The following is a 25,519-nucleotide window of genomic DNA, read 5'->3' as shown; positions in this document are numbered from 1 at the left end:
TGATTATGAGAAATAGATTTCATAAATAAAGAAGAACCATATTTTTACTTGCCATATTGTAGTTAAAATGCTATAAAACAGTTTAACATAATATGGTTGTAAGAAAGGCCTTGTCTTGAGATTAGTTACCTGACAATCCATGAGTATCAGATCAAATGGTGGCATTTCATGGAATTTTGTTTGCGATCTGATTTCACCATCTTGCTGAGGTGTGTTCTGCCTTCTACACTCTTCACTGAGTGTGCATTTCAGAGCGTCGACAGCCTGCAGTCCATCTCCTACTGCTACGACTATAGCTCCCATTTTTTCCAGCATAATGGTCGCAACTCTCTGTAGTACTGGTGTATCTTCTGCAAGCAGTACACACAAGCCTTCCAGAGAATTCTGGCTGGGATTAGCCTTTCTTGAAGCTATGCAATCTTGTTCACTAGGACTACCACTGGACTCTTGATATTCATTCAGTTTCAAACTTCCACAGGGAGGTTCTGCTAACCTTTTCTTGCCAGGATGTTTCGTTTTCCGTTTTGCACGTAATTCACATGAAGTTGATGCTTCTTTTTCATTCGGTAATTTGAAATTCGATTCCTCAATATCAGAACTGGGCCCTATTTGAAATGGATATTCTGGCTTCAGGTTTTTTTCTTCTTTCAAAGATTCCCCAGTAAACTCAAGTGGGCAATTGTTAGATTTCATTGGAGAGCTTTTTGCTGGCTGTGGTTGCATTTCTTCAGATAACTCTGGTGATTTACTTGCATTATTTTCTTTGATGATTTTATCATGCCCACGACTTTCGAAATGAAAATCTTCTGAGTTCTCCACATTCTCAGATCTCAACAAAATGTTGGGGTTCTGAGGAACGTTATTCAGGTTGGTTTTACAAGTTGTAATTTCTTTTCCTGAATTAACTATCCTGTAATGTCGAGGATTGGATATCAGAATTGTTTGGTCTTTGTCTTCTCCTCTAAGACACGCATCAATTCTTCTTAAATTAGATATTCCAATATCAGTTGTATCAGAATCATCTGAGCTGGCAACATCAAGATGAACATGATCTATTTCAAGACATTCATGCAAATCTTCCGTTCCCGAAGTGTTATTCTTTGTTTGAAGTTCAAGACTTCTTTCTCTCACAATAGCTTCCAAGATCTGAACCATTTTTGCTTTGTAGAGTGGCTTATTAACCATCAGTAAATGCCCTTTCCTCCGCAGCTCGATTTTAATGGCATTGGAGGTATCATGGTTTAGTATCCATGCAAACTTCGCCTTCTCATGGTATTTATCTAGGAAATTTAGCTGCTCCCTCCATATATTCGTACTTAGGTCCAGTAGCCCTATATCCACCACAATGATGATGTTAGAAGTCCTCGTGTTTTGTGGATTTGCTTCTTTGGGAGCAAATCTCATTTGGTTTGCTCTCAAAGGTTCACTTGTGGAGCACTCATTTGCAAAGCCGTACTCAACGATTCTTCTCCCTTGGAAAACTTCCTGAAGTATTTGTGTCAGTTCATTCCATTCGGATGCTTCCCTTGTGCAGACTCCTTTTTTCCTCAACCACTTGGACATGATACATCGACCTGTGCTGCCATTAAGAGCGAGCAGTACCTGTATGTACATTTTAAGAATGTCAGTATCCAATGCTGAGGTACTTCAATGCAAGAATAAATAAAGCTTGCACATAACAGCTGCAGGTGCTAGCTTGAAATATCAACTATAAGATAAGATTGCTTCATTCTGGAAGGTGAAAAGTGCAGTAAACAGTTGTAATATACAGTGAGAATATGCCATTCTTTCAGTCAACTGCACCACAATATGCAAAATGAGTGTGGGAAATAGAAGCAAATGATGTACATAGTTTTATAAGATAAAGAGCATATGTAATTGACTAATTACATATAAAATTTCACAGAGAAGTGTAGGGAATTGAATTTCAGGGCTGCTCGCATTGCAGTACTGACTCTATTTGGACAGAAAATGTAGAACCCACTTGTGTGCCTCTTCCTAGTGAAGGAGATTTATGGATAATCTGACTGGTTGTACCAAATATTTTTATCCCTTTTCAATGATTGTAACTTAGTTTTTTTTTTTATGATAGTAGCAATTGATAGTAGATTTAGGAAGCTACAAAGGGCCACTAAAATTGCCAAGTTATCATTGACAAAAATAATGGAAAAGGACCTTACTGAAAACCTATGTTTTTTTAATCACAAGGTCCTCTACCTCAAAATGCACATCCCAACTTGTTCCACTGATGGTTGCATCGTGGAGAAATGCCCAAATTACTTTTGCATGGCTGATTAGCGACATGGGAATGAATGCACTTGATTTAAGTGATGGGGACATCATACGCATGCCCCCCACCCTACGCACATATTCAAGGAGGAGGGCCCCGCTATCGATCTGGATCGACGGCGACATCTATGGAGGGCCTCACAGTTAGGGGCTGTGCTATGGAGCATTGGAGTGGACCCGATCATTATATGGATTCTACCATCAGATCTCATGATCGTGGCCCACTGCCCTAGATGATCTAGGATTTTGAGTTTTGACTATTCTCGTTATTAGAAACATCATGAACGGCTTTGATTGCGTAGATTAATTATTATTTTATTTACTTCAGCTTTAAGTATTAGTGTGCGCACATGGCGCAATGGTAAAATTGGCTTTTGGGGTTTAGGGCTTTTTTATAAATAAACAACCCCATGTAGGTATTTTTGAATGAAGCTTATGAATAAAAATTTCGAGTTTTTCTTCTTCTCTATCTCTTTAGGTTGAAGAATCAAATTAGGTACAAAACCCTCCCTTGAAGGGCTAACTACTGTGGTGCGAAGCCACAACCATCCCAAATCATCCCCACTTCTTTACCCCACATCCATCATCTTCTACATTCCACCCATCTTCAGATTCACCCTTTCTTGTACCCAAGTTCTCTTCTACAACAGATTTTCCTATTCTGGCCCATTAGAGGGGTTGAAACTTCGGCGGAGCACCACGCACAAACCGTGCATCGAACCGACACAAAATTTGGTATGGAAGCGGTCCTACCCTGGCTGATCCTAGCCTAGGAATCGTTTTCCGACTTCGTGGGCCCCACACACGTGTGGACGAGTGGTCATGCACGTGCGCCTAGGGCCAATTGCTGTCCATGCATGTGGCTCATCTCAGGTTCTATCTTTCCTCTATTTCCCTCCTCTTTAGCCTTAAATCCAGGCCCTTAACCCTAGAAAATCCCAAATCCCAATTATTCCCAAATTTGCAAACCCTAGATTTTCCCCCGAATTGAAACATGGTGAATCTTACACTCCTTTGGGCTTGTTTGGTTTATAATTTTATTTGATCCAACCCTAAACTTGTGTAGGCTTGGACCCCCATAGATTCCCCTTTTTGAATATTTGATCGTATGTAGGATGTGAAATTTTGTGATCGTTTAAAATTGGTATAATCTAAAGCTTGAATTCTTGTATGTCCTATTTAATTTCATCTCCTGCATCAAATTTGGTATCAGAGCTTAGGTTTTTATAGGGGAATGCATTGCATGTTTAGGGTTCAGTTTATTTATGTCCATTATGCATCAAGTTTTCTCATATAGGGCTGTTTAGGACCCATAATTCACAATATGGGCTGCTGAATTTTCCGTTGTCAGAAAATCCATAAATTTCATGGCTGAATTTTCTGTTAACAAATTATTTGGGCAGTTATATTGCTAGAATTTTAGTAGCATTGTGTAATTTCCTTCATATAGAGTCCTATAGGATCATTTAGTCTCCCATTTAAACGCATATAGTTGCATTAGAGGGTCTTTGAGTTGAGTGAGTGGTTGTATGCCCACACGTACTGGTCGTGGTTTTGGTTTGCACCTTACGCTAAACATGGAGCAATTGCAAGAGTTCATGAATATAACCCGATAGTTTGAGTCTTTGGGTAGGCGCTTGGAACGACATATTGACCAACGCTTGGCTCAGCTTAATGTGTGCATTACCCAACTAGAGACCTCCACCCGGGCAAACCCCGCCATTGGGGAAGATGCTCAATCTCAGGCAGGTGGTCAGGAGGATAGACAAGGGAATGGGGGTGGCCAAGGAAATGGCCATAGGCGCACATCCGTGCACCCACCTCACGAGGGGTATCATGATCATTATGACTCAAATGCGCAACTCCTCAAGGGAGTTAGAGTAGAGGCCCCTACGTTTAATGGCCACTTAGACCCTAAAGCTTTTCTAAATTAGTTGACAGACATGGACCACTATTTTGAGTGGTACAACATGTTGGATGCTCGTCGAGTCCGATTTGTCAAGATGAAGTTTGTGGGCCAAGCAAAGAGGTTTTGGGCTACTATGGAGCGAAAGAAAGAAAGGTTAAGGGAGCCCTCAATTGTCCATTGGGGAGAAATGAAAGAAATTCTAAAGGAGAAGTACATCTCTTTCTCTTATCACTTGAGGTTGGTTGAATATTGACAGTCTTTTCAACAAGGTTCCATCAGTGTGGCTGAATACATTGAGAAGTTCGAAGAGTACTTGACCCGGTGTGAAGTTGAAGAGGATCCCGTACTCACTCTTACTCGATTTAAGTAGGGCCTCTGTTCTGACATTAGGAGAGAGTTACTCACCAAGGACATAGACACTCTTGAACAAATGTATCAAGTAGTGTTGGAGGTTGAGCAATACCTCAAAGCATCTGTGGGAAGGCGGTTTGAGTCTCGTGATTTTGGCATTAAGGCCAACCCTTCTGGGGCTCAGCCTAGCACTGAATATCAATACAAGTCTTCTAGTAGTTCTTAGTCTAGGCCCAAGGATGATAAGGGTAAAGGAGTTGTCGGGTCTAGCTCGCGCAAAAGTGATGCGACTATGTGTTTTAAATGTCAGGGGTTTAGTCACTTTGCCCACCAGTGTGGCATGAAATAGGGTACCAAGGTGTTCCTTATTGATGGGCAAGTAGAAGTAGTGCCCACAGAAAGTGACGGTGAGGAGGAAGAATATAAGCCAGCAGAGATCCCTAATGAAGAGGAAGAGGGAGCACAAGAGTCTGCGACCCTTGCAGTTGTGCGTTGCGCCTTTGCCCAAGTAAAGAATATCGACGATTAGTGCTGCAACACAATCTTCTATACCTATGCAAAATGTGGTAATAAGAGTTGTAAGATGATCGTGGATAGTGGTACTTGTGCCAATGCGGCATCAACTGTCATTGTGAGCCATTTGGGTTTAAAGCTTGAAGCCCATCATCAACCCTATAGTGTCTTGGGTTGATGAGACTTCTATTCCAGTCTCGCACCGTTGTCTTGTTCCTATTCAGTTTGGATCATATAAAGACACACTCTGGAGTGATGTTATTCCCATGGATGTTGGCTATATCATTTTGGGTAGGCCCTGACTCTATGATAGGGATGTCACCATATTTGGACATTCGAATGTGCATGTTCTGGTTGGAGGGCAAGAAAGTCAAGCTAAATCCTCTCCCACCTAAGAACACGACTGGAAAGGAGTCCACCACAAAGAGTGGTGCGAGCGGCTCAAAGGAATTGAAGGAATTGAAGTCCAAGTCCAAGCCTCTCCATATTCATGCCAAAGACTTTGAGCGAGAGACTGAGTCGGACTCGATGGTGTACGCCCTTGTGGCTAGGGAGAGTTGATGTAGAGCGGGTCGCGGACAGTTACATGGCCAAGATGGATCAGAAAAGGCCCTGTCGACGACAGAAGTGATCCAGACCATCGAACCTTAAATCGGGCGTATCTTGCAATTCGGAATGAGTTATCTGACGTAAAATATATGATTTTGGGGTAGAACGAGCTACTGAAGCCAACCAACCCTGCTATGCCGGGTTGCGCAGCTCGGAATTGCAAAAAAACCCCTGGATCGACGGTCGTTTCCCTGTTTTAATTTCGTTTTTACTATAAATAGTAAGTTTTAGTTTGATTATAACTCTTCATCCGTCGGGCTTTAGGAGTTGCGCCCAACGTGAAAAGAGCTTAGAATAATTAGGAGAAAGGTTTGGTGAAGCCAAATAGGGCACTTACTATTTTTGGCCGAAAACCTTGCGCACTAGTAGACATCACAACCATCTATAAATAGTAAGTTTACTATTTATTGTAAGTCGCGGATTCTAGGAGTTTGAGTTGTAGTTTGATTCTGATTTCTTTCTCATTGCTTGGTACCCCTATTTAAAGGGTTGTGAACTTGGTTTTATTCATCAATTAATCTATTTCGAATTTTATTAGAATTTATTTCTATTTTCTTGCTTTCTTTCCTCGTGGATTCGAGAAGTCTCTGTGAGGAGTCCAGAGAAGCTCCATGGATTCGGGGTAGTTATCCTTGAGGAAGACGATGATCGTCCTCATCACGTTCATCCCTGCGTCAAGAGTGCATCGGAGGCTAGTATAGAGTTTCCCACTGACGCCATTCCGGTAGTGGATGAGTTTCATGATGTCTTTCCTGATAATCTACCAGATGAGTTTCTCCCTATGAGGGATATACAACATGCCATTGATTTAGTCCCTGGGGCGACTCTACGAAACCTCCCTCATTATAGAATGAACCTAAAGGAGCATGCAGAGTTGAAGAAGCAGGTTGATGAGCTCCTAAAAAAGGATTTCATTCGAGAGAGCATGAGCCTGTGTCATGCCCGCCCTTCATACACCTAAGAAGGATGACACGTGGAGGATGTGTGTTGATAGTAGGGCCATCAACAAAATCACAATCAAGTATCAGTTTCCTATACCGTATCTTAATAACATGTTGGATATGATGGCCAACGCTACTATCTTCTCGAAAATTGACCTCAAAAGTGGTTATCATCAAATCCGAGTACGCCCTGACGACGAGTGGAAGACAGCCTTCAAGATGAAGGATGGGCTATACGAGTGGCTAGTCATGCCTTTTGGGCTGACTAATGCCCCAAGTAACTTCATGCGTGTGATGACCCAAGTGTTGAGGCCCTTCATGGGGAAGTTCCTGGTCGTCTACTTTGATGATATCCTGATTTATAGCATGACCAAGGAACAACACCTCAACCATTTGAGGTAGGTTTGTGGGATCCTTAGAGCTGAAAAATTGTACGCCAACCTAAAGAAGTGTGCGTTTATGTCTAGCAGTGTTATCTTCTTAGGTTTTGTTATGTTAGTTGAGGGTGTGTCGGCGAATCACGAGAAGGTCAAGGCTATCATCAATTGGCCTGAACCGCGCAGTATTCACGAGGTGTGCAACTTTCATGGCTTGGCCACCTTCTATAGATGGTTCATTCGAGGCTTCAGTTCCATTATGGCTCCTATCATGGATTGCATAAAGAAAATGGGAGTTTCAATGGACGAAGGCAGCCTCGAAGGCCTTTAAGGAGATAAAGGTCAAGATGACTGAAGCTCCAGTTACGTGACTTCCGGATTTTTCGAAAGTTTTTGAAGTCGCATGCGATGTGTGAGGAGTCGGCATAAGAGGAGTACTTAGTCATGAAGGGCACCCTGTCGCCTTCTTTAGCGAGAAACTGAATGAGGTGAAACAAGAATACTCCATCTATGACAAAGAATTCTATGCGGTAGTGCAATCGTTGCGCCACTGGCGTCATTATCTATTACCGCAAGAATTCGTCTTATTCTCAGATCACGAGGCCTTGAGATATCTGAACTCTCAGAAGAAATTAAACCCTAAGCACGCCAAGTGGGTCCAGTTCCTTCAAGAGTATACTTTTGTACTTAAACACAAGGCCGGTGTAGAGAATAAGTCTGCCGACGTGTTGAGTCGTCGAGTCGCGTTACTTAATTCCACGAGTGTCAAAGTCGTAGGGCTAGAGCGTGTCAGAGAGGATTATTCTGAGTGCCCAGATTTTGGAGTTGTGTACGCATCGTTGTTAGAGAGTCCGTCAAGAGCTAGTAGTGAGTATTTAATATTAGATGGATATTTGTTTAGGAGTGACCATTTGTGCATACCTTGCACCTCCCTCTGCGATTTTCTTGTCTGGGAGTTACATTTAGGAGGGGTTGTGGGTCATTTTGGTCGAGACAAGACCATTGCCCTAGTGGATGATAAATTCTATGGGCCAAGCCTTAAGCGAAACGTGACCAAAATTATAAGGCAGTGTCTTACTTGTCAACTGGCAAAGCAGAAAAAGCAGAATACGGGGCTATACACACCTTTGCCAGTTCCATTTGCCCCTTGGCAGGACATCAGTATGGACTTCATGCTTGGGCTCCCCAAGATTATTTGGAAACATGATTCCATATTTGTTGTCGTGGACCGTTTTTCTAAAATGGCCCACTTCATCCATTGTTCGAAGACCTCTGATGCATCTCATATTGCCAAGTTGTTCTTTAGTGAGGTTGTCAAACTTCATGGGTTACCCAAAACCATAGTGTCTGACCGTGACGTGCGATTCATGAGTTATTTTTAAAAGACAATATGACATATGCTGAGTACTAGGCTCCAATTTTCTTCTGCCTACCACCCTCAGACCGATGGTCAGGCTGAGGTGGTTAATAAGAGCCTAGGAAATTTGTTCAAATGTTAAGTGGGAGAGCACACTAGGACGTGAGACACCGCACTACCTATCGCCGAGTTTGCATTTAATAGTTCTGTCAATAGATCTACAGGTATAAGTCCTTTTGAAGTTGTTATTGGTTATAAACCTAGGAAACCTGTTGATCTTGTCCCTATGTCCTTGTCCCATAGGCCATCAGAGTATGTAGAGTCCTTTGCACATCATATTCATTCATTGCATCAAGAAATTATGCAAAAGATCAATACTAGTAATGAACATTACAAAATTTCTGCAGACCAACATAAAGGATTCAAGGAATTTAATGTAGGGGACTCTGTGATGGTCCGCATCAGGCCAGAGCGGTACCCTCGGGGAGCCGTTTGTAAATTACACGCATGTAGTGTTGGACCATTCAAAATTATAAAATGAAACAGTCTCAATGCGTATGTGGTAGATCTTTCACCTTCCATGGGAATTAGTTCCACATTCAATGTGGAGGATGTAGTTGCATTTCAGGGGACTACTGATACATTGTCCAGCCTTACACCTAACCATCCTGATTCCCCAGGCATTTCCCTTGATTCATGGCCCCTTCCCAACCCATCTTCCCAGCCTCTACCTCTCATACATACCCTTCCCATATCCAAAGAGGAGATAGAGGATATTCTAGACCATCAGATAGTATCGAAGTTGGACGACGGCTTTCAAAAGTTCCTTGTTAAGTGGAAGTCACGCCTAGCTTCAGACAGTACGTGGCTCACTGAGGAGGAGCTTAAAAGACTTGATCCTGACATCTTGGAGCGGTTCAGGAGTTTTGTTTCGCCAGTGGTGAAACCTTTGCAGCCGGGGAGAGTTGATGGGGACATCATGCGCACGCCCCCCTCACCCTACGCACATATTCAAGGAGGGCCTCACTATTGATCTGGATTGACAATGACATCTATGGAGGGCCTCATAGTTAGGGGCTGTGCTATGGAGCATTAGAGTGGACTCGATCATCATATGGATTCTACCATCGGATCTCATGATCGTGGCCCACTACCTTAGGTGATCTAGAATTTTGAGTTTTGACTATTTTCATTATTAGAAACATCATGAACGACTTTGATTGCGTAGATTAGTTATTATTTTATTTACTTCAGCTTTAAGTGTTAGTGTGCGCACATGGCGCGATGGTAAAATTGGCTTTTGGGGTTTAGGGTTTTCTTATAAATAAACAACCCCATGTAAGTATTTTTTAATGAAGTTTATGAATAAAAATTTCGCTTTTTTCTTCTTCTCTATCCCTTTAGGTTGAAGAATCGAATTAGGTGCGAAACCCTCCCTTCCCCGAAGGGCTAACTACTGTGGTGCGAAGCCACAACCATCCCAAATAATCCCCACTTCTTTATACCCCACATCCATCATCTTCTACATCCCTCCCATCTTCAGAGTCACCCTTTCTTGTACCCAAGTTCTCTTCTACAACAGATTTTCAGGCTTTAGCCCATCAGAGGGGCCGAAATTTTGGCGGAGCTCCACGCACAAACCGTGCATCGGATCGACACAAAATTTGGTATGAAAGCGGTCCTTCCCTGGACGATCCTAGCCTAGGAATCGCTTTCTGACTTCGTGGGCCCCACACACGTGCAGACGAGTGTTCACGCACGTGCGCCCAAGGCCAATTGTTGTCCACGCATGTGGCTCATCTCAAGTTCCATCTTTCCTCTATTTTCCTCCTATTTAGCCTTAAATCCAGGCCCTTAACCCTAGAGAATATCAAATCCCAATTATTCACAAAATTGCAAACCCTAGATTTTCCCCCTAATTGAAACATGGCAAATCTCTTGAATTGGGGAACAATCCTTTGCAAGAATGGATGAATCTTACACTCCTTTGGGCTTGTTTGGTTTATAATTTTATTTGATCCAGCCCTAAACTTGTGTAGGCTTGGACCCCCATAGATTCCCCTTTTTGAATATTTGATTGTATGTAGGATGTATTGTATGTAGGATGTGGAATTTTGTGATCATTTAAAATTGGTATAATCTAAAGCTTGAATTGTTGCATGTCCTATTTAATTTCATGTCCTGCATCATTAAGTATCTGAAAAGTAATGCAAAAATCCAGGCAGCATAACTGCTACAACGTATGTAGACATTAGACAACGAAGGTGAAGAAATAAACAACCATGAAGCCTTGACTAACCACAATTTCTCCTGGGGCTCTATGAGAGCTGTTTTCTGTTTCATTGCAGAAAGTACCACAACTGAAGGAGTCTGGCTTTGGTTTCTGACATCCTCTTCTATGGGTATGCTAGAAACAACATAAGTGCAACTGACAAGTGTGAAGGACATCTGAGTGGTTCATAAGTTGGTCCTGACCTTGAAGATGAATATGAGGAAGATCAAGATGGTCCACTCACCTGACTGGTCATGTGTACGTTGAATGTGGACCATTAGCCCTTGTTTTCTCAAACTGTTCATTATTTTTCATGTAGGGGCTCCCACCCGAAAATTAGACTAGCGTGGTTTTTCAGTATGTTCATTTTCATGGCGGTATTCATCTTATGCGACAGTCAGATATTCTGCATCCTTGCCAAATTGGCATGTGTGCAGTGCATGTAAAAGTTCCTGTGGGGCGGGCAAACCCCCTTCTTGTAAGTGATGTCAAACGTCTTTCTGAATCACAGAATTTGGAGATATGTGAACAGTGAAATCAATTCGATACCAGAATGGAAACTTCACTATGTATTCTGTTTTTATTTTTAACTCACACCCACACCCAAACACACACACACCACATGGGTACTCGAACCCATGACCTCAGTGTTGAAACACAGTATCTACCACTGAGCCATGAGTAGGCCCCCACTTTACTATGTATTTATATACAACATGTACATAACTTGAAATGTTGTGGGATCTTCACTTTCTTTTTTTTTCTACTTTTTATCAATGACATCATTTCAAGCATGTGGTACTCAGAAAAAGTTGTAAGTTGTTCACATGATCAACTAAGCCTCTTAAAAGTTCTTACAAGGATGGATTTGGATTGAAGGGGAATTAATGTTTCTCAACATTAAAATCTCATGCCACGTTTGGATTCATCAACCAATTGAAACCTTATATAGGCCATCACTTCGAATTTGCAGACTAAATCCCAAATGGTGCATTTTTTTGGTTCCACGTGCATCAAGGAGAACCTTCTTTTGATTTTTTATATGTATGCGATATTCATGCATGACTCAGCATCTAGATTTTTCATTAACACACCATTTTACCCCGAGGTATTAAATGAGCAATTGAAAGAGATGGCTTTTCCTTTCAACCTTACAATGGTACAGGTGGGGCCCAGTTTTTGGAAATCTAAGCCACTCATCTGTTGGGCTCCATTAAGGGTTGAGTCATGCTCCAATACCTCTGTTGTCATGTGATCTTAGCTGTCCAATTGGTGGCTTGGAAATGGACAGTTATAGCCATTAACCTGGGCCCAGTTGAACAGTTATGACCAATGGTTTTGAGGTATCGCACATCCACAATATGGCCTCACCATATGAATGATTTCAATAATCAAAAGTTGGGCAGTGCAAATTGCTGGGTGGATCAATGTGTATATCCTCTTTTGCATTACCCAATGTGGATAAACACGAAATAAGACATAATGAAATGATAATGCTCATGCATTTTCGATGTGGTGGCTCACCATTAAACTATGTTCACCGAATTCTATTTGACAATGCTGTCCAGTGCCATCTACAGTAGTATTGAGAACCAAATATAGCTGCATCAAAGTCCCTGGACCTTCCTTCTTCACAACTTTAATTTCTCCACTCATCTTGTTAACCTGGGACATTCATCCTTAAGCCTTTTGAGAACGGGGTTATGAAGAGTAGCAACAATGAAATGAAAATTAGTGAATTATAGTATATAGTATTTTGATTCATTCCATTAGCTGTACAGATAATGTGAAGCATAGAGGGGACACATGGATAAGCAACACTGTGTGCTCCTAATGAGACTGCATAACAGGTGTAGACCTACGGATCGAAAGAGAAGAGAACACTTGTACATCTAAAAATCATTTTGAAATATTCAGCAGATACTTATTAAAATTAATATCAATTTTATTTTAATATTTAGTGGTCTTTGTCAAATTGTTTCATGTACAAAGGTTCCAGTAGCATTTACATGCACAATTGATTTAAGCATTGGAAAACATTAACACTTGAACTTACCAAGGTGCGGACAATGCATAGGCCAAGACCAGTCCCTCCATGCCTGGAAATAGTGAAAAATCTCAGCAAAGCAGATGAAATCTCTGAATTCTATATGTTCTGGCTTTCATATACAGTTGTGGATAGACCATGCATATATACTATCTTAATAGGATTTCAACAAGAAACATACCATGTGAATCTATGATATCTCTGTAGATTATGTACAATTCATGACTAGAGCTTGTTCCAATAAAATCAATTAAGGGATTAAATAAACAAGTGAAGCACACCATAAAAATAGTGATAAGCTACATACGTCCGGGTAGTTGATGGATCTGCTTGTTCGAAGCTTTCAAACACCGATTCCCATTTGTTTGGATCAATTCCTACAAAAGAATATAAGGCCAGACTACAGTTTGCATTCACAACCATTTTCTGAATGGTAGTGACTCATCCACAGTACACATTGCATGCATGTATTGCAATCATACCATCCAACCCGTCACTTCTAGTTTGGATGGAGCATAGCCCAAAAATCATACTGACCGAATGATCTTAATTATCTAATTCTGTTGCCAACTTATTTTTTACCATTCATTTGATCAACATCAATTAGCTGGTTAGGATTGTTCAATCAATGTAATTTTCAAGCTATGCTCCATCCATAATTAGGGTTGTCAATGGGCCAGGCCTAGGGTTTTCTGAGGACCATATTTTGAACTGTTTGAGCCAGGTTGTCAGGCAAGCCAATACAACATTTTGCATTTGATAGGCCAAAGTCTGGCCGATTGACAACCCCATCCATGATGGGCCCCACGATTTGGACTGTATGGGTTGATGTACATATATTCATATGTCGATGGATAAGTCACCACCATTTAAAAAATGGTGGCAGATGCAAACCATAGCCTTGTCCATGAAGATAAAAGTGATTGATTTTGATGTATCCATAACAAAAGGCATGTAGAATACAATAACCAAAAAGTTTTTAAAATCTGTCTCTGAATACAATTATGGTTGGATGACATAAGTATATAAACATACCACAACCAGTGTCATCAACTTCAAACCAGAGAGTAATTTTGTTATCTTTCTTTAAGGCTCCTTTTGCAATGCTCCCATGTTGCTTTGATTTTGCTTTGAGTGCAGGCCGTGGTTCTTTTTGATCAAGATACAACTTCTCTGTGTTACTAAATGCATTGGAGCTTTCACACCATCCCCTCAGAATAATGTGGCCCGCTGTTATGCATCCAAAACCATATAAGCTGTAAGATTTACTATAAATTTTTTAACTAACAACCATGCGAACTCATATGATTCTCACATTATTTAAAAACATTGAGAGCCCTATGATAATGGATGTGAGTATTTAACTTTGTCCTCATCTTTGTTTAGTATTATGTTCCTATATTACAACAAATCTTGTCCTTATATGCTCATTAAACATAATGGCATGGTAGACAAATCTCGATTTCCTAGATATTACTAGCTCTCCTTCATTTTAAATGAACATCCTGAGAAATATACTGGGAGAGGCTGTCCTTACCATTCACATTATAAGTATGACCAGCATTCTGCTCTATGAAACATATCCCCTTAGCCGGAAATGTATAACTCACTTTTTTCCCTGATTAGATGATCTTTAGCCACAAAGTTATTACAAGTCCATGCAAAAATGAGGTGGCTATGACCACCTTGTATAAGGACTGGAGTAAGCAATAAAATTGTTTATTGCATGAAAAAAGCTATTTAGGGTCAAAAGAAGTACCATGAACCTAGTTTGTGATGTTCAGCTTCTTTTTTTTAATTTTTTTATTTTTTTTTATTTTTATTTTTTTTTGAAAAGCTGCCACTGATGGCACTTCAGTTGCCATGATGATTTATCATGGTATGACATGCTAGCAGCACTGTAGATGACTTGTGACGTGATGATTGAAGATGTATACAAAAATATCACGAAAAAAAGGCCTCTGGCATAAAAGATACTGACATGGATATATCCAATTGAGGATGTGTCTTCTTTAAAACAGAAATAGCACCAACTTAACCTTCCCCCAACACCCCCTCCCCCCCCCCCAGAGGAAAAAAGAAAATCATAATAGTTGGATATTCACTCAAAAGATTGCTAAATAGAACATATCCCTCATAGTTGGAGCTATTATACCAATACATAGCCTTCTCATAGTAGGAGCTATGATAGCAATGTACTTCAATATAGGAAGGTTGTTAAAGTCGCTTGATATACACTGATACACCATCCTCTAACGGCTCGAGCTTTTAGAGCAAGTGGTTGTTTGACAGAGGTTGCCCTAGTCATCATAGCTTACTAAAGTGTATCTAAAGTGTATCTCATGTATAAGGGAAAAATCTTACTATTTGGAAGGGAAACAAGATACAGTTGCATGTTTTGGAAGGGAAACAGGATACAATTGCATATTTATGTGAAGCAGAATACTGGGAAAGGTTGGTGCTGCAAGCAAAATATGTATTGTGACTATAGTTGCACAAAGTGTGAAGAAAAATGGCAACAAATTTGGGTGCGGGAATGGGGAAGCGTCACTTTCAAAATGTAAAGAAGTACAAATACGTAGGAAGTGTCGGAGAGCGAGCGAGATTTTGAAGCGGGGATCTGAAGCAGGAATGGTACCTAGTTGGAAGGATCCTGCAACTAAGATCGCAACAATCAGATTACTGTTGGCATAACCTTCAATCATATGATTCTTACAAGAAAAAGATGTCAAGTTTCCCACTTTGTCAAAGAAAAGGCAATGCAAGGCTCGTGAAGACCCCTTTTTCGTTAGAGTGAAGACCTTTTAACCGGTGTTCTCACGGAAACACTTGTTAGTGATAAATTTCAGTTATAAGAAGGCTGTGTATATTTGACTTACAATCCAGCTTGAGAGGTTTTAGAGAGTTGCACATTGGGTGTTATATTTTGAAGGCACAGTAGTTTTTAGGGGTATTCTGGGAGTTCTTTGTGCTCTCTACTTGGTCTTTTGTGCAATTTACATCTGACATGGTTTTTGGGTGTACTAAGAATTCTTATGCTCTATACTTGATCTTTTGTGCAATTTACATCTGACATGGTTTTTGGGTTTACTAGGAATTCTTTGTGCTCTATACTTGATTTTTCTGCAATTTACATCTGACATGTTTTTTGTATATTACCCTATGGGATTGGCAGCTGAATTTAGCACCTCCCCAGATAATTTTCCCAAATCGGTTCTTCCATACATCCACCTGCATTGCCTGTGCGATATCACTAAGTTACTAGAGCCGTTAGGAAGCAAGAGCTATATCTATATGACCCAAAATGTCAAAAGATCCTTATGTATGAGGAGAGTTTGGGAACCCTCACAAAGTAGAAGATTAACGCTCCAACGGCCCGCCTATCTACTACTAGAGCAGATGGATCTATTCACGCCTCTGATCCCATGGTATAGATGGCCTCGGATCACGATCTATGGATTAGATCGTCTCAAGGACAAGCCAAAATAGACAAAGTATAGTGCACGCTATATATCTCTGTATACCCACGGTATTTCTAATGATTCATCTTACGAGAGAGAGTCTCATCCTTTATATAGAAAGGGATGAAAGGTTGGATGAGACCATATCATCCGGTCATATCCGTATCTCCCATCGAAAATCAAATTCAAAGTTGAATTTGGAATCTAACTGAAAAGAAGAGGCCGGAAGAGACCTAAAAGCATGGGACGTACCCACTAGTGATTGCTCACCAGTGGGCGGCATAGGCCTACGTCCAACATCTCCCACTTAATCACATAATGGGATAGGCACAAAAATTTGTCCATCTAACTCACCTAATAACAATCAAAGACCAAACATCATGATAAAAAAGAATCAGAAGCGTGGGACCAGCTGGATCACCGTAATCTTCTCACAGGTGCTTAAGTACTAAGTGACCACCTAACTAGTACTCAATAACCCAAACTTTGCAATGCCTGTCCTAGTCTGCATGACCACACCGGATGGAGTTAACTCCCGATCTGGAGTACTCGGCCAACATATACACTTATCCAACTTATCGAGTAATTCTGAAAACTTAATTTTTTACAAACTTCGACTAAAATCGATTTAAAGTAATACTTATATATATATCCTTTTAAGAAAAAATATTGTTTGCAAAAGTCTGATAAAAAACAACTTGATACTGCCGGTGGATAAGTCTTCAAGTGTGTATTTATAGTTCTAGAAACTTGGTGTAGCTGTCATGGGATCTTCCCCACGCAGATGTGTAATTTGGAATCAATCAAGCTGCTTTCCTAGCGTAACTGAGTTTGGCCAATCAAGGACCTTTCGTCATAGTGCAGTAAAGTAGTGACACTCAATCTCATTCTCATATACACAAGAGGAGGGTAGCTAAGGACACAAAGAGTCACCCACGAGACTGGCTACTCGCACGTTGCAATGATTAGATCGAATCAAAGCAATCTGTAGGTAAAAGGTCCCAGCACATGGCTACAATCCACGTCGTAAAGTAGACAATACTAGGTGTATGTCAGGTCTACAATACGCAGGTTATTCTATATGAGGTATGACTCATCTCATAACCTCATAACCTGGCTATAAATTCAGGCCATAACATTGATCGCATGTAAAGGAAATGTGCAATTATGTTATTCGACTTTATCAGTCTTATCTTTAATCTTTATAAGATTATAGGCGGATACGACTCACTCATATCCCCATCCTTTATTATTCAAAATAAAGAGAAGTTCATGCCTCAGTGTATGAACATGGCCTCAAATGTACCTCTCTTGTACATTTAAGGTTGGTCAACCCGTGCGAGTGGGTGACCGGCCTGCCGACAAAAATAGAAATCCTACATGATCTCAAGGTAAATGCTAATGATCTACTTACCTAGTTTATATTAGTATTCAATACTGAATAAATGGAATGTGTTATTCATTAATGAAAGATCAAAGGCACTACAAAACAAGTACATCAGTCAAGCTTTCCTTAATCCCATCTGCCTGACGTGAACCTGAAATAGATCTCTAGCTATAGGTTTCGTCATGGGATCGGTCATCATCTCCTTAGTAGGAATGTAGCTGAGGGCGACCTTCTTATCTCTCACTTGATCACGGACGTAATGATACTTGATCTCAATGTGCTTAGATTTCTGGTGGTGTTTAGATTTCTGGTGGTGTTTAAGGTCCTTTGCCAAATCAATGGCAGAAGTATTGTCTATCTTCAGCGATATAGGCTGACGAACACTCGGTACAACACCCAGACCTAATAGAAATCTGCGAATCCATACGCACTCCTGAACTGCAGCACAACATGCAATGTACTTGGCCTCCATAGATGAAAGAGCTGTGGATGTCTGTTTCTTACTCGACCATGAGATAGCTCCTCCTTCGAGTAAGAATACATATCTTAAAGTAGACTTTCTCTCGTCGGCATCATTACCCTAAGCAGCATCAGAATATCCTTTGAGCTCGAGGCTTGTGCCTTTATAACACAACATTAGGTCTTTTGTTCCTCTGAGATAGCGGAATATACGTTTGACGGCTTGCCAATGAGACTGTCTTGGGTTACTCTGATAATGGCTGACTATGCTAACTGCATAGCTAATATCCGGTCTGGTGCAAAGCATAACATTCATTAAGCTCCCTACTGCACTTGCATAAGGTACCAAGGATATAACCAATTTCTCAGCTTCAGTCTGGGGACATGATTTCTTGTCTAGCTTGGTAGCTTTATCCATAGGGGTTTCAACAGCTTTTGAATTTTTTTATCCTGAACCGCTCTAAGATCTTTTGTATATAGGTTGCTTGAGACAAGCTTAAAAATTTCTTAGGGCGATCCCTGATGATTTTTACCCCAAGAATAAAGTTGGCTTCACCAAGGTCTTTCATCTCAAAGTTCGAGAATAGCCAACCTTTAGTCAATATTAACAATTGCATGTCATCACCAGCTAAAAGGATATCGTCTACATATAGAGATAGTATTAGAAAAGATCTTCCAGACCTTTTCATGTATACACAATGATCTTCTTCACTCATCGTGAATCCAAAATGGCCAAGTGGAACCTCATGTACCACTATCTTGAAGATTGCTTCAGCCCATAGATAGATTTCAACAACTTGCAAACTTTCTTTGGATGCTTTTTGTCCACATATCCCATGGGCTGTTGCATGTATATTTCTTCATTCAAGTCACCATTTAAGAATGCGGTCTTTACATCCATCTGATATAACTCTAAGTTTAAACTTGTGACAATGGACAAGATCATGCAGATTGAAGAGAACTTTGCAACATGTGAAACGGTCTCCTCGTAATAAATGCCTTCTTTTTGTGTAAAACCTTTAGCAACTAATCATGCTTTATACTTGTCTACTATACGATTTACCTTTCTTTTGATCTTTAGTACCCATTTATTACTTATCGCTTAGTGATTGGAAGGCAGATCAACAAGTTCCCAGACTTTATTCTTCTCCATGGAAGCGATCTCTTCGTCCATAGCATTCACCTAATCAGCCAAGTTAGAAGACAATAATGCATCCTGATACGAATCAGGTTCATCATCATCAACTGCAACGCAAGGGAATATTTTCCCCTCAATATCGAAGTATCTTTGGGGAATCAATCCTCTTTCGCTTCGACGTAACTCAGGAGCCTACTGAGATGTTCTCCCACTATCCTGACGAACTATAGGAGCATCATCATCTTGAGAAGCAGAACTCCCACTCTCTTGAGATACATTGGGTATTTCAGAAAGTTTTATTGGAACCTTTTGCTGCATTCAGTTGGGGTATCTATCTTCAACGAAGGTGATGTCCCGGGATTCTATCTCAATCCATCGTCCATGGTCCTCATAAACTAGAACGTATCCCTTTGAATGCATAGGATACCTTATGAACACGCATTCAATGATTTTACTATCAAGTTTACCTTTATGTGGAGTAGGTTGCAAAACATATCGCAAAGATCCCCAAGGGCGTAGGTTGGTTAGAGAAGGAATCCTCCCAGACCACATCTCATATGGGGCCTTAGGAATGGATTTGGATGAGACTCTATTAAGGACATAGACGGCTGTTAACAGTGCATCTCCCTAGAATGTGGTAAAGAGATTGGCTTGTGCCATCATCGATCTAACCATGTCCAATAGTGTCTTATTCCTTCTCTCTGCAATACCATTTTGTTGTGGAGTGTAAGCCATTGTGTACTGCCGAACAATTCCAACGTTTTTATAATATGATTTAAACGTGTCAGATGTATACTCGCCACCTCTATCAAATCGAAGGATTTTAATCTTTTTCTCAAGCTGATTTTCCACCCCAGCTTTATATTTAAGAAAACAATCAAAAGTCTCAGATTTGTGTGAGATGAGATACACATATCCATAGCGCTAGTAATTGTCAATGAAAGTGACAAAGAGTTGACATCCATTTCTGGCATGTACATTGAAGGGTCTACAGATATCTAAATAGATTATCTCTAGGGTGCCCTTAGACTTAGCTGCTTTAGGAAATGGTTTCTTCGAAGTCTTCTCGAACACACAATGTTCACAAAATGACAAATCAACTTTGGATAATGAGTCTAACAGACCAGAACGTACTAGTCTTGTCATACAATCCTTTCTAATGTGACCTAACCTCATGTGCCATTTTTGATATTCAGATACTACAGTTTCATTTGACATAGCAGATAAAGCAAGAGGTGCATTATCACAATCTATGTCCAGAATAAATAAATCTGAAATTAAATTTTCTCATGCAAAGATGAGGTTATTTAGTCTCAAAGAAACTCTTGTCCCGAAAAATCGAATATTAAAACCATCAAATAATAACCTAGAAACAGAAATTAAATTCCGACGCATCCCCGGTGCATAAAGAGTATCACAGAGGATTATTGTTCGCCCTATGCGCGTACGGAGATGGTAAACGCCAATCCCTAGTACATTTTCAACAGCGTTATTGCACATGTACCGCTTGTAACTTTCCTTGGCTACAGGCCGGAATTCCTCGAATCCTCGACGACTCTGTGTCACATGCTTTGTGCCTGAATCCAAAATCCACTCGTTAGACATAATATCAGCAAAAAGGATTTTAGAACAAACGCCTACATATAAAGTATCATGTGACCTAGGAATTATCGTCTTTTTATGGGCACACTGCTGAGCATAATGGTTGAAATTTTCGCAGACAAAGCAGACTATATTTGTCTTGTTCTGCTTCTTCTTTCCATTCCTATTCTTGAGATTTGGAGGAGGTGATGTGGACTTTTATTCTTGGTCATTCTTTTTCGCCTTCTTGTGAGCTTTGAACCATTTCTTGCTAGCTTTTCGCTTATGGGTCTCTGCTGCAAAGGCCTTGGCCGAACCTGGCTGAATTGTAGTCATTTCAACCTCACGTACCAAGTGGCCACAAAAGTCTCTGAATGTAGTAATCGAATCAGTATGGTTCAGAATTCTTTTGATTGGGGCCCATGATTCAAGCAAGGAACAGTGCATTGCTATTATTTTTTGATTTTCAGTCAATTTACACCCAACATTCCTAAGGGCACCTATCATTTGCTCCATCTTTCGGATATGATCTTTGATGGGGCAACCGATTGACATCCTATACTCTTGGACTTCTAATTCCATTGCCCGAACCTTCGCATCTAACTTCTGCGCATAGGCATTTGTTAGTGCTTACTAGATTCCCTTAGCAGTGTCATGCATTTCATACGTAGGTATGAGTTTTTTGTGCATAGTGCTAAGAATGACATTACGAGCTGAACGATTCTGTTTTCGTCATTTATTGTAGCGGGTCATCGCAACCCTATGTTCTTGTAAATTCCCGTTTTCAGCCAATATGGGTTCCTCTTGAACCTCATCGAGTGTGTGCGATATGTTGTCCTTATCCAGAAGGCTTCGCATCGCCCGGGACCAGTCTTCGTAGTTGTTACCATCGAAATGTTGTCGTTTTAGCTGTTTAGCGATTAACGCTTTGGCGGTCATCTCTACATTGCATCAAGTATTACTACTTAGCTATGATCTAAGGTATCGACACTAATCATTAGCATTTATACGTGTTATTCAAATTTTCAAAGTATAAAAGTAGTCAACACATCTTAATGAGATCTGAAAGTCTACATACCCGAATGGGCGGTGTAGATCAATCAAGTTCTCTTTTTAAGATGAGATTTAATGCTTTTATAAGAATAAATTTGTATAACGTGCAACCTTCCATTATTTAGTTGCATGCATCATTTGGTGGAAGGGAATAAACTCCCACTCAGGTTATGCACAACCTTTATTTTTAGGGAGGATTCTAGCACTAAGTTTTTCTATATTCCAATGAAAAAATGGCTAAGATCTGATCACATCAGGCCTAATTATATCACACATATAATCATTATCAGAAGAAAAAAAATTTGAAGTGCATAGCCATAAAGGGAGTTTAATCATCACCTGTGATCATGACTATTAGTGATGGATCCGATCATTACCGTTAATGATCATTGTTGATGATGGATCCTTTCATCAACATTGCTTATCATGGTTGATGAACGTTTCAATCACCAATGATCTCTAGATCACTAATTCTCCAAGCAGAGTTTATCTACACCATCCATCCGTTTTACTAGCTCATGATAGGCATGAGCCCAAGATAGAAGCATATTAAAAAATTGAGTGGACCATACAAAAAAAATTATGGAGTATCATAATTAATACGCAGCCACTCAAAAACGGTACACGTGGTACATATGGGCTCATCATTTAAAAAATGCAGAGTGGTTTAATAATCCTTAGAGATCCATTGTAGATAGGTCATCGTACAAAAGGTAGAGAAACAAGGCTAAGGCTAAGTATATAGTAATGATATCAACAACAATGACTATAGGCCCGTTGATCAATCATGTTTGGGCTACGTCTTGAGACCCATGATTAATCGCTAGTTATCTTGGGCTTGTGTTTTGACCCAATAATAAATACAGCAGGACCTAAGTTATTTTGATGATGGGCTGGCTAGATGGGCCCATTTCCTTAGTTCAGGGGCTGGGGAGGACTTGGACTCAGATCTATATGTCATGGGCTGCACTGGAAGGATTGGGCCCGGCCTTGGTCCATTATCTACAATGGGTTATCCTTCATCCAACAGTGTCCACGCATCCTTCAAAATCAGAACCGTAGAAGTCATCGCATCCTTAGGTGAACAATAGTCCCGGATCACGATCTATGGATTAGATCGTCCCAAGGACAAGCCAAAATAGACAAATTATAGTGCACGCTATATATCTCTGTATACCCACGGTATTTCTAATGATTCATCTTACTAGAGAGAGTCTCATCCTTTATATAGAAAGGGATGAGTGGTTGGATGAGACCATAGGCCTGAAGAGACCTAAAAGCATGGGATGTACCCACTAGTGATTGCTCACCAGTGGGCACCAAAGGCCTACGTCCAACACTCTACTTGGTCTTCTGTGCAATTTACGTCTGACATGGTTTTTGGGAATACTAAGAATTCTTTATGCTCTATACTTGATCTTTTGTGCAATTTACATCTGACAAGGTTTTGGGTTTACTAGGAATTCTTTCTGCTCTATACTTGATTTTTTCTGCAATTTACATCTGACATGTTTTTTGTATATTACCCTATGGGATTGACAGCTGAATTTAGCACCTCCCTAGATAATTTTCCCAAATCGGTTCTTCCACACATTCACCTGCATTGCCTGTGCTATTTCACATAGTTACTAGAGCCGTTAGGAAGTAGGAGCTATATCTATATGACCCAAAATGTCAAAAGATCCTTATGTATGTGGAGAGATGTCACCCTAAGTACAATTGCTTGAAACTATATGTTGTGCTCCTCATGTTGGCACTGCTAATACTCATTCCACTACCATTTGGTGAACTAGTTTATTACAGGGATAGTGAACATGCAAGCACTCTCTCTCTACTATGAGATTATTTCAGTTACTTCAGTCCATGGAGAAGCTTGAAAGGCTAGTAGAGGTTTTCATGATAATATAGGCTATGTAGTATGCACATGCCCTTCTATCCTTGAAGAGAGCACACTTTTTTTGTGAAATTTCCTAGTACAGATCTAAAGCACATGGATATAAAATACATATCGGGCAGGCTGCAATATACGGTATAGTTTCCAGGCACCAAAGTTGATGCAGAACTTACTTGTCGTAAATTTGATAGAATTGCTGATGAGATTCGCAAATATTTGAACCACTCGAGCAGAATCTCCCCGAACTAATCTTGGAATATCATCTACAGAAATTAAGTGAATTACTTACAAACAAACAACTCTGAGACTCATAATTAGTTCGAAAAACTGAAAATTTAGAAGGCTCATGCTATTGTCAGAAAAAATTAAAGGATTAGACTTGGTTTCTTGCATTTGGATATATCAAAATTGGGGGTGGGGGGTCACTTTCGATCCAAAACTAATGGCCTGCTAGTTTCATGTTGAACATGACGTGAAATATGCAAAATATACATTTTGGATGGATAGGGCATCAAATGGATAGTACACCTACATAAAACTCCTTTCCAAATGCGGCCAGTTTGAGTGTAGGGTGGCCTCAAAAAGTTTCCATCAGAAACATGATTTTTGCATACCTCACAATTGTATCAAATAACTATTTAAAACCAAATTTTTTCCATCATTGATTATTTTGGACCCTTGAAAAAAAAAAAAAAAAAAACATTGATTATTTTGGACCTTAGATATGTTTGCCTACTAGTAGATTTTATTTATTTATTTATTTTATTTTGTGTGTGTGCGTGTGCGTGTGGGTGTGTGTGTGTGTGTGATATCTCTCTGCGAATGTGGCAAATGTTATAAGAGATTTGGGACATTCATAAGTTGAGACGGTGAACTCAACTTGGACCAAATGGTCTGCTCAGTCATCAAGCTGGCCACATGTTTATGGACTGCTTGGTCGTTCTTTTCTACCATCCATGTTTCTTATACCTGATGACAGGACTAGCCTGATTTCTGGGTCTAGTGCATGTTCCGACGTTCATGTTACACCCCTATGAATGGCCTGGATCTTACATATGTCAGCCATGGTGGCACGTGTGCCATGGGGCTCCTTCCCTCCATCTCATGGCTTGTGCAATTGATAGTCATTTGCATCCTTTTCTATTTTAACTTTCATGTATAGCCTATGTTGGCCATGCTGGCATTTGTGTGCCATGGAGCTCCTCTCCATCTCATTGGCTCGAACAATTGATTTTTGTTAGCACCCTTTTCTATTCGAAGTTTTCAAGTATCGAGCCTGCTGAATCACATCACTTGTAATTCTTTTAGTCAAAATAGCAATAACTGATATCATTTTTCTGCCTCTAAAATCACACGATGCAATGGAGCCTATAAAAGGCCTGGTTATTTCCAAAGTGCTTAACATAATAATTTCCAATGGTGTTGGAAACAAGTAAACTAGAATTCAGAATTTCATCCTCATCCTTTCCCATTTTCAAGATGTACAAAATTTGCCTTTTCTTTCCTTTAGCTTTAGAGCTAGATCTGAAATGAGCTTCAAATGGTAAGTTTGATCCATACCAGAGAGATCTAGAACGGTTTCTACATTATGGTTAATGCATTGCACAGAGAACATATCCACAAGTCCCTCGAGCTCTCGCCCCAGGTCAAATTCAGCTTCTTCCAATACCAGTTTTCCAGACTCAACCTGCAGAACCGATCATAAATCCTATTTGGTGAGTTTGGCATTGTAAGACTCAACCTTCAGATTAATACGTCTGAAACGAGTGAGAACTATGTTAGTTATTAATGAGAGAAAGGAGAAAACAACGAGGAATGCTAGTATGTTGGCAAGAATGTCACTCTCAATTGTCACATGCACCTCCATGTGGAAATGGGGAC

At 40.2% G+C, this 25,519-nt stretch overlaps 1 protein-coding gene across 3 annotated transcripts in view; it reads right to left on the bottom strand.

Annotated features, from left to right (window-relative positions):
- The window catches only part of LOC131237251 (histidine kinase 1), a 124,818-nt gene that overhangs the window by 13,803 nt on the left and 85,496 nt on the right, over window positions 1-25,519 (bottom strand). For 2 of the 3 annotated variants that reach the window (XM_058234939.1, XM_058234940.1), the window contains exons 6-12: window positions 25,199-25,325; window positions 23,812-23,901; window positions 13,701-13,895; window positions 12,973-13,042; window positions 12,675-12,717; window positions 12,143-12,283; window positions 130-1,602 (exon numbers count right to left, since the gene is read on the bottom strand). In XM_058234939.1, coding sequence (XP_058090922.1) covers window positions 130-1,602; window positions 12,143-12,283; window positions 12,675-12,717; window positions 12,973-13,042; window positions 13,701-13,895; window positions 23,812-23,901; window positions 25,199-25,325 — 2,139 coding nt within the window. The remainder of the gene's footprint in view (window positions 1-129; window positions 1,603-12,142; window positions 12,284-12,674; window positions 12,718-12,972; window positions 13,043-13,700; window positions 13,896-23,811; window positions 23,902-25,198; window positions 25,326-25,519) is intronic. The other variant, XM_058234941.1, reaches the window with a different exon arrangement.

This window comes from Magnolia sinica, chromosome 2, assembly GCF_029962835.1.
Source record: "Magnolia sinica isolate HGM2019 chromosome 2, MsV1, whole genome shotgun sequence".
NCBI lineage: Eukaryota > Viridiplantae > Streptophyta > Magnoliopsida > Magnoliales > Magnoliaceae > Magnolia > Magnolia sinica.
This window is presented reverse-complemented; position numbering and strand designations above follow the sequence as displayed.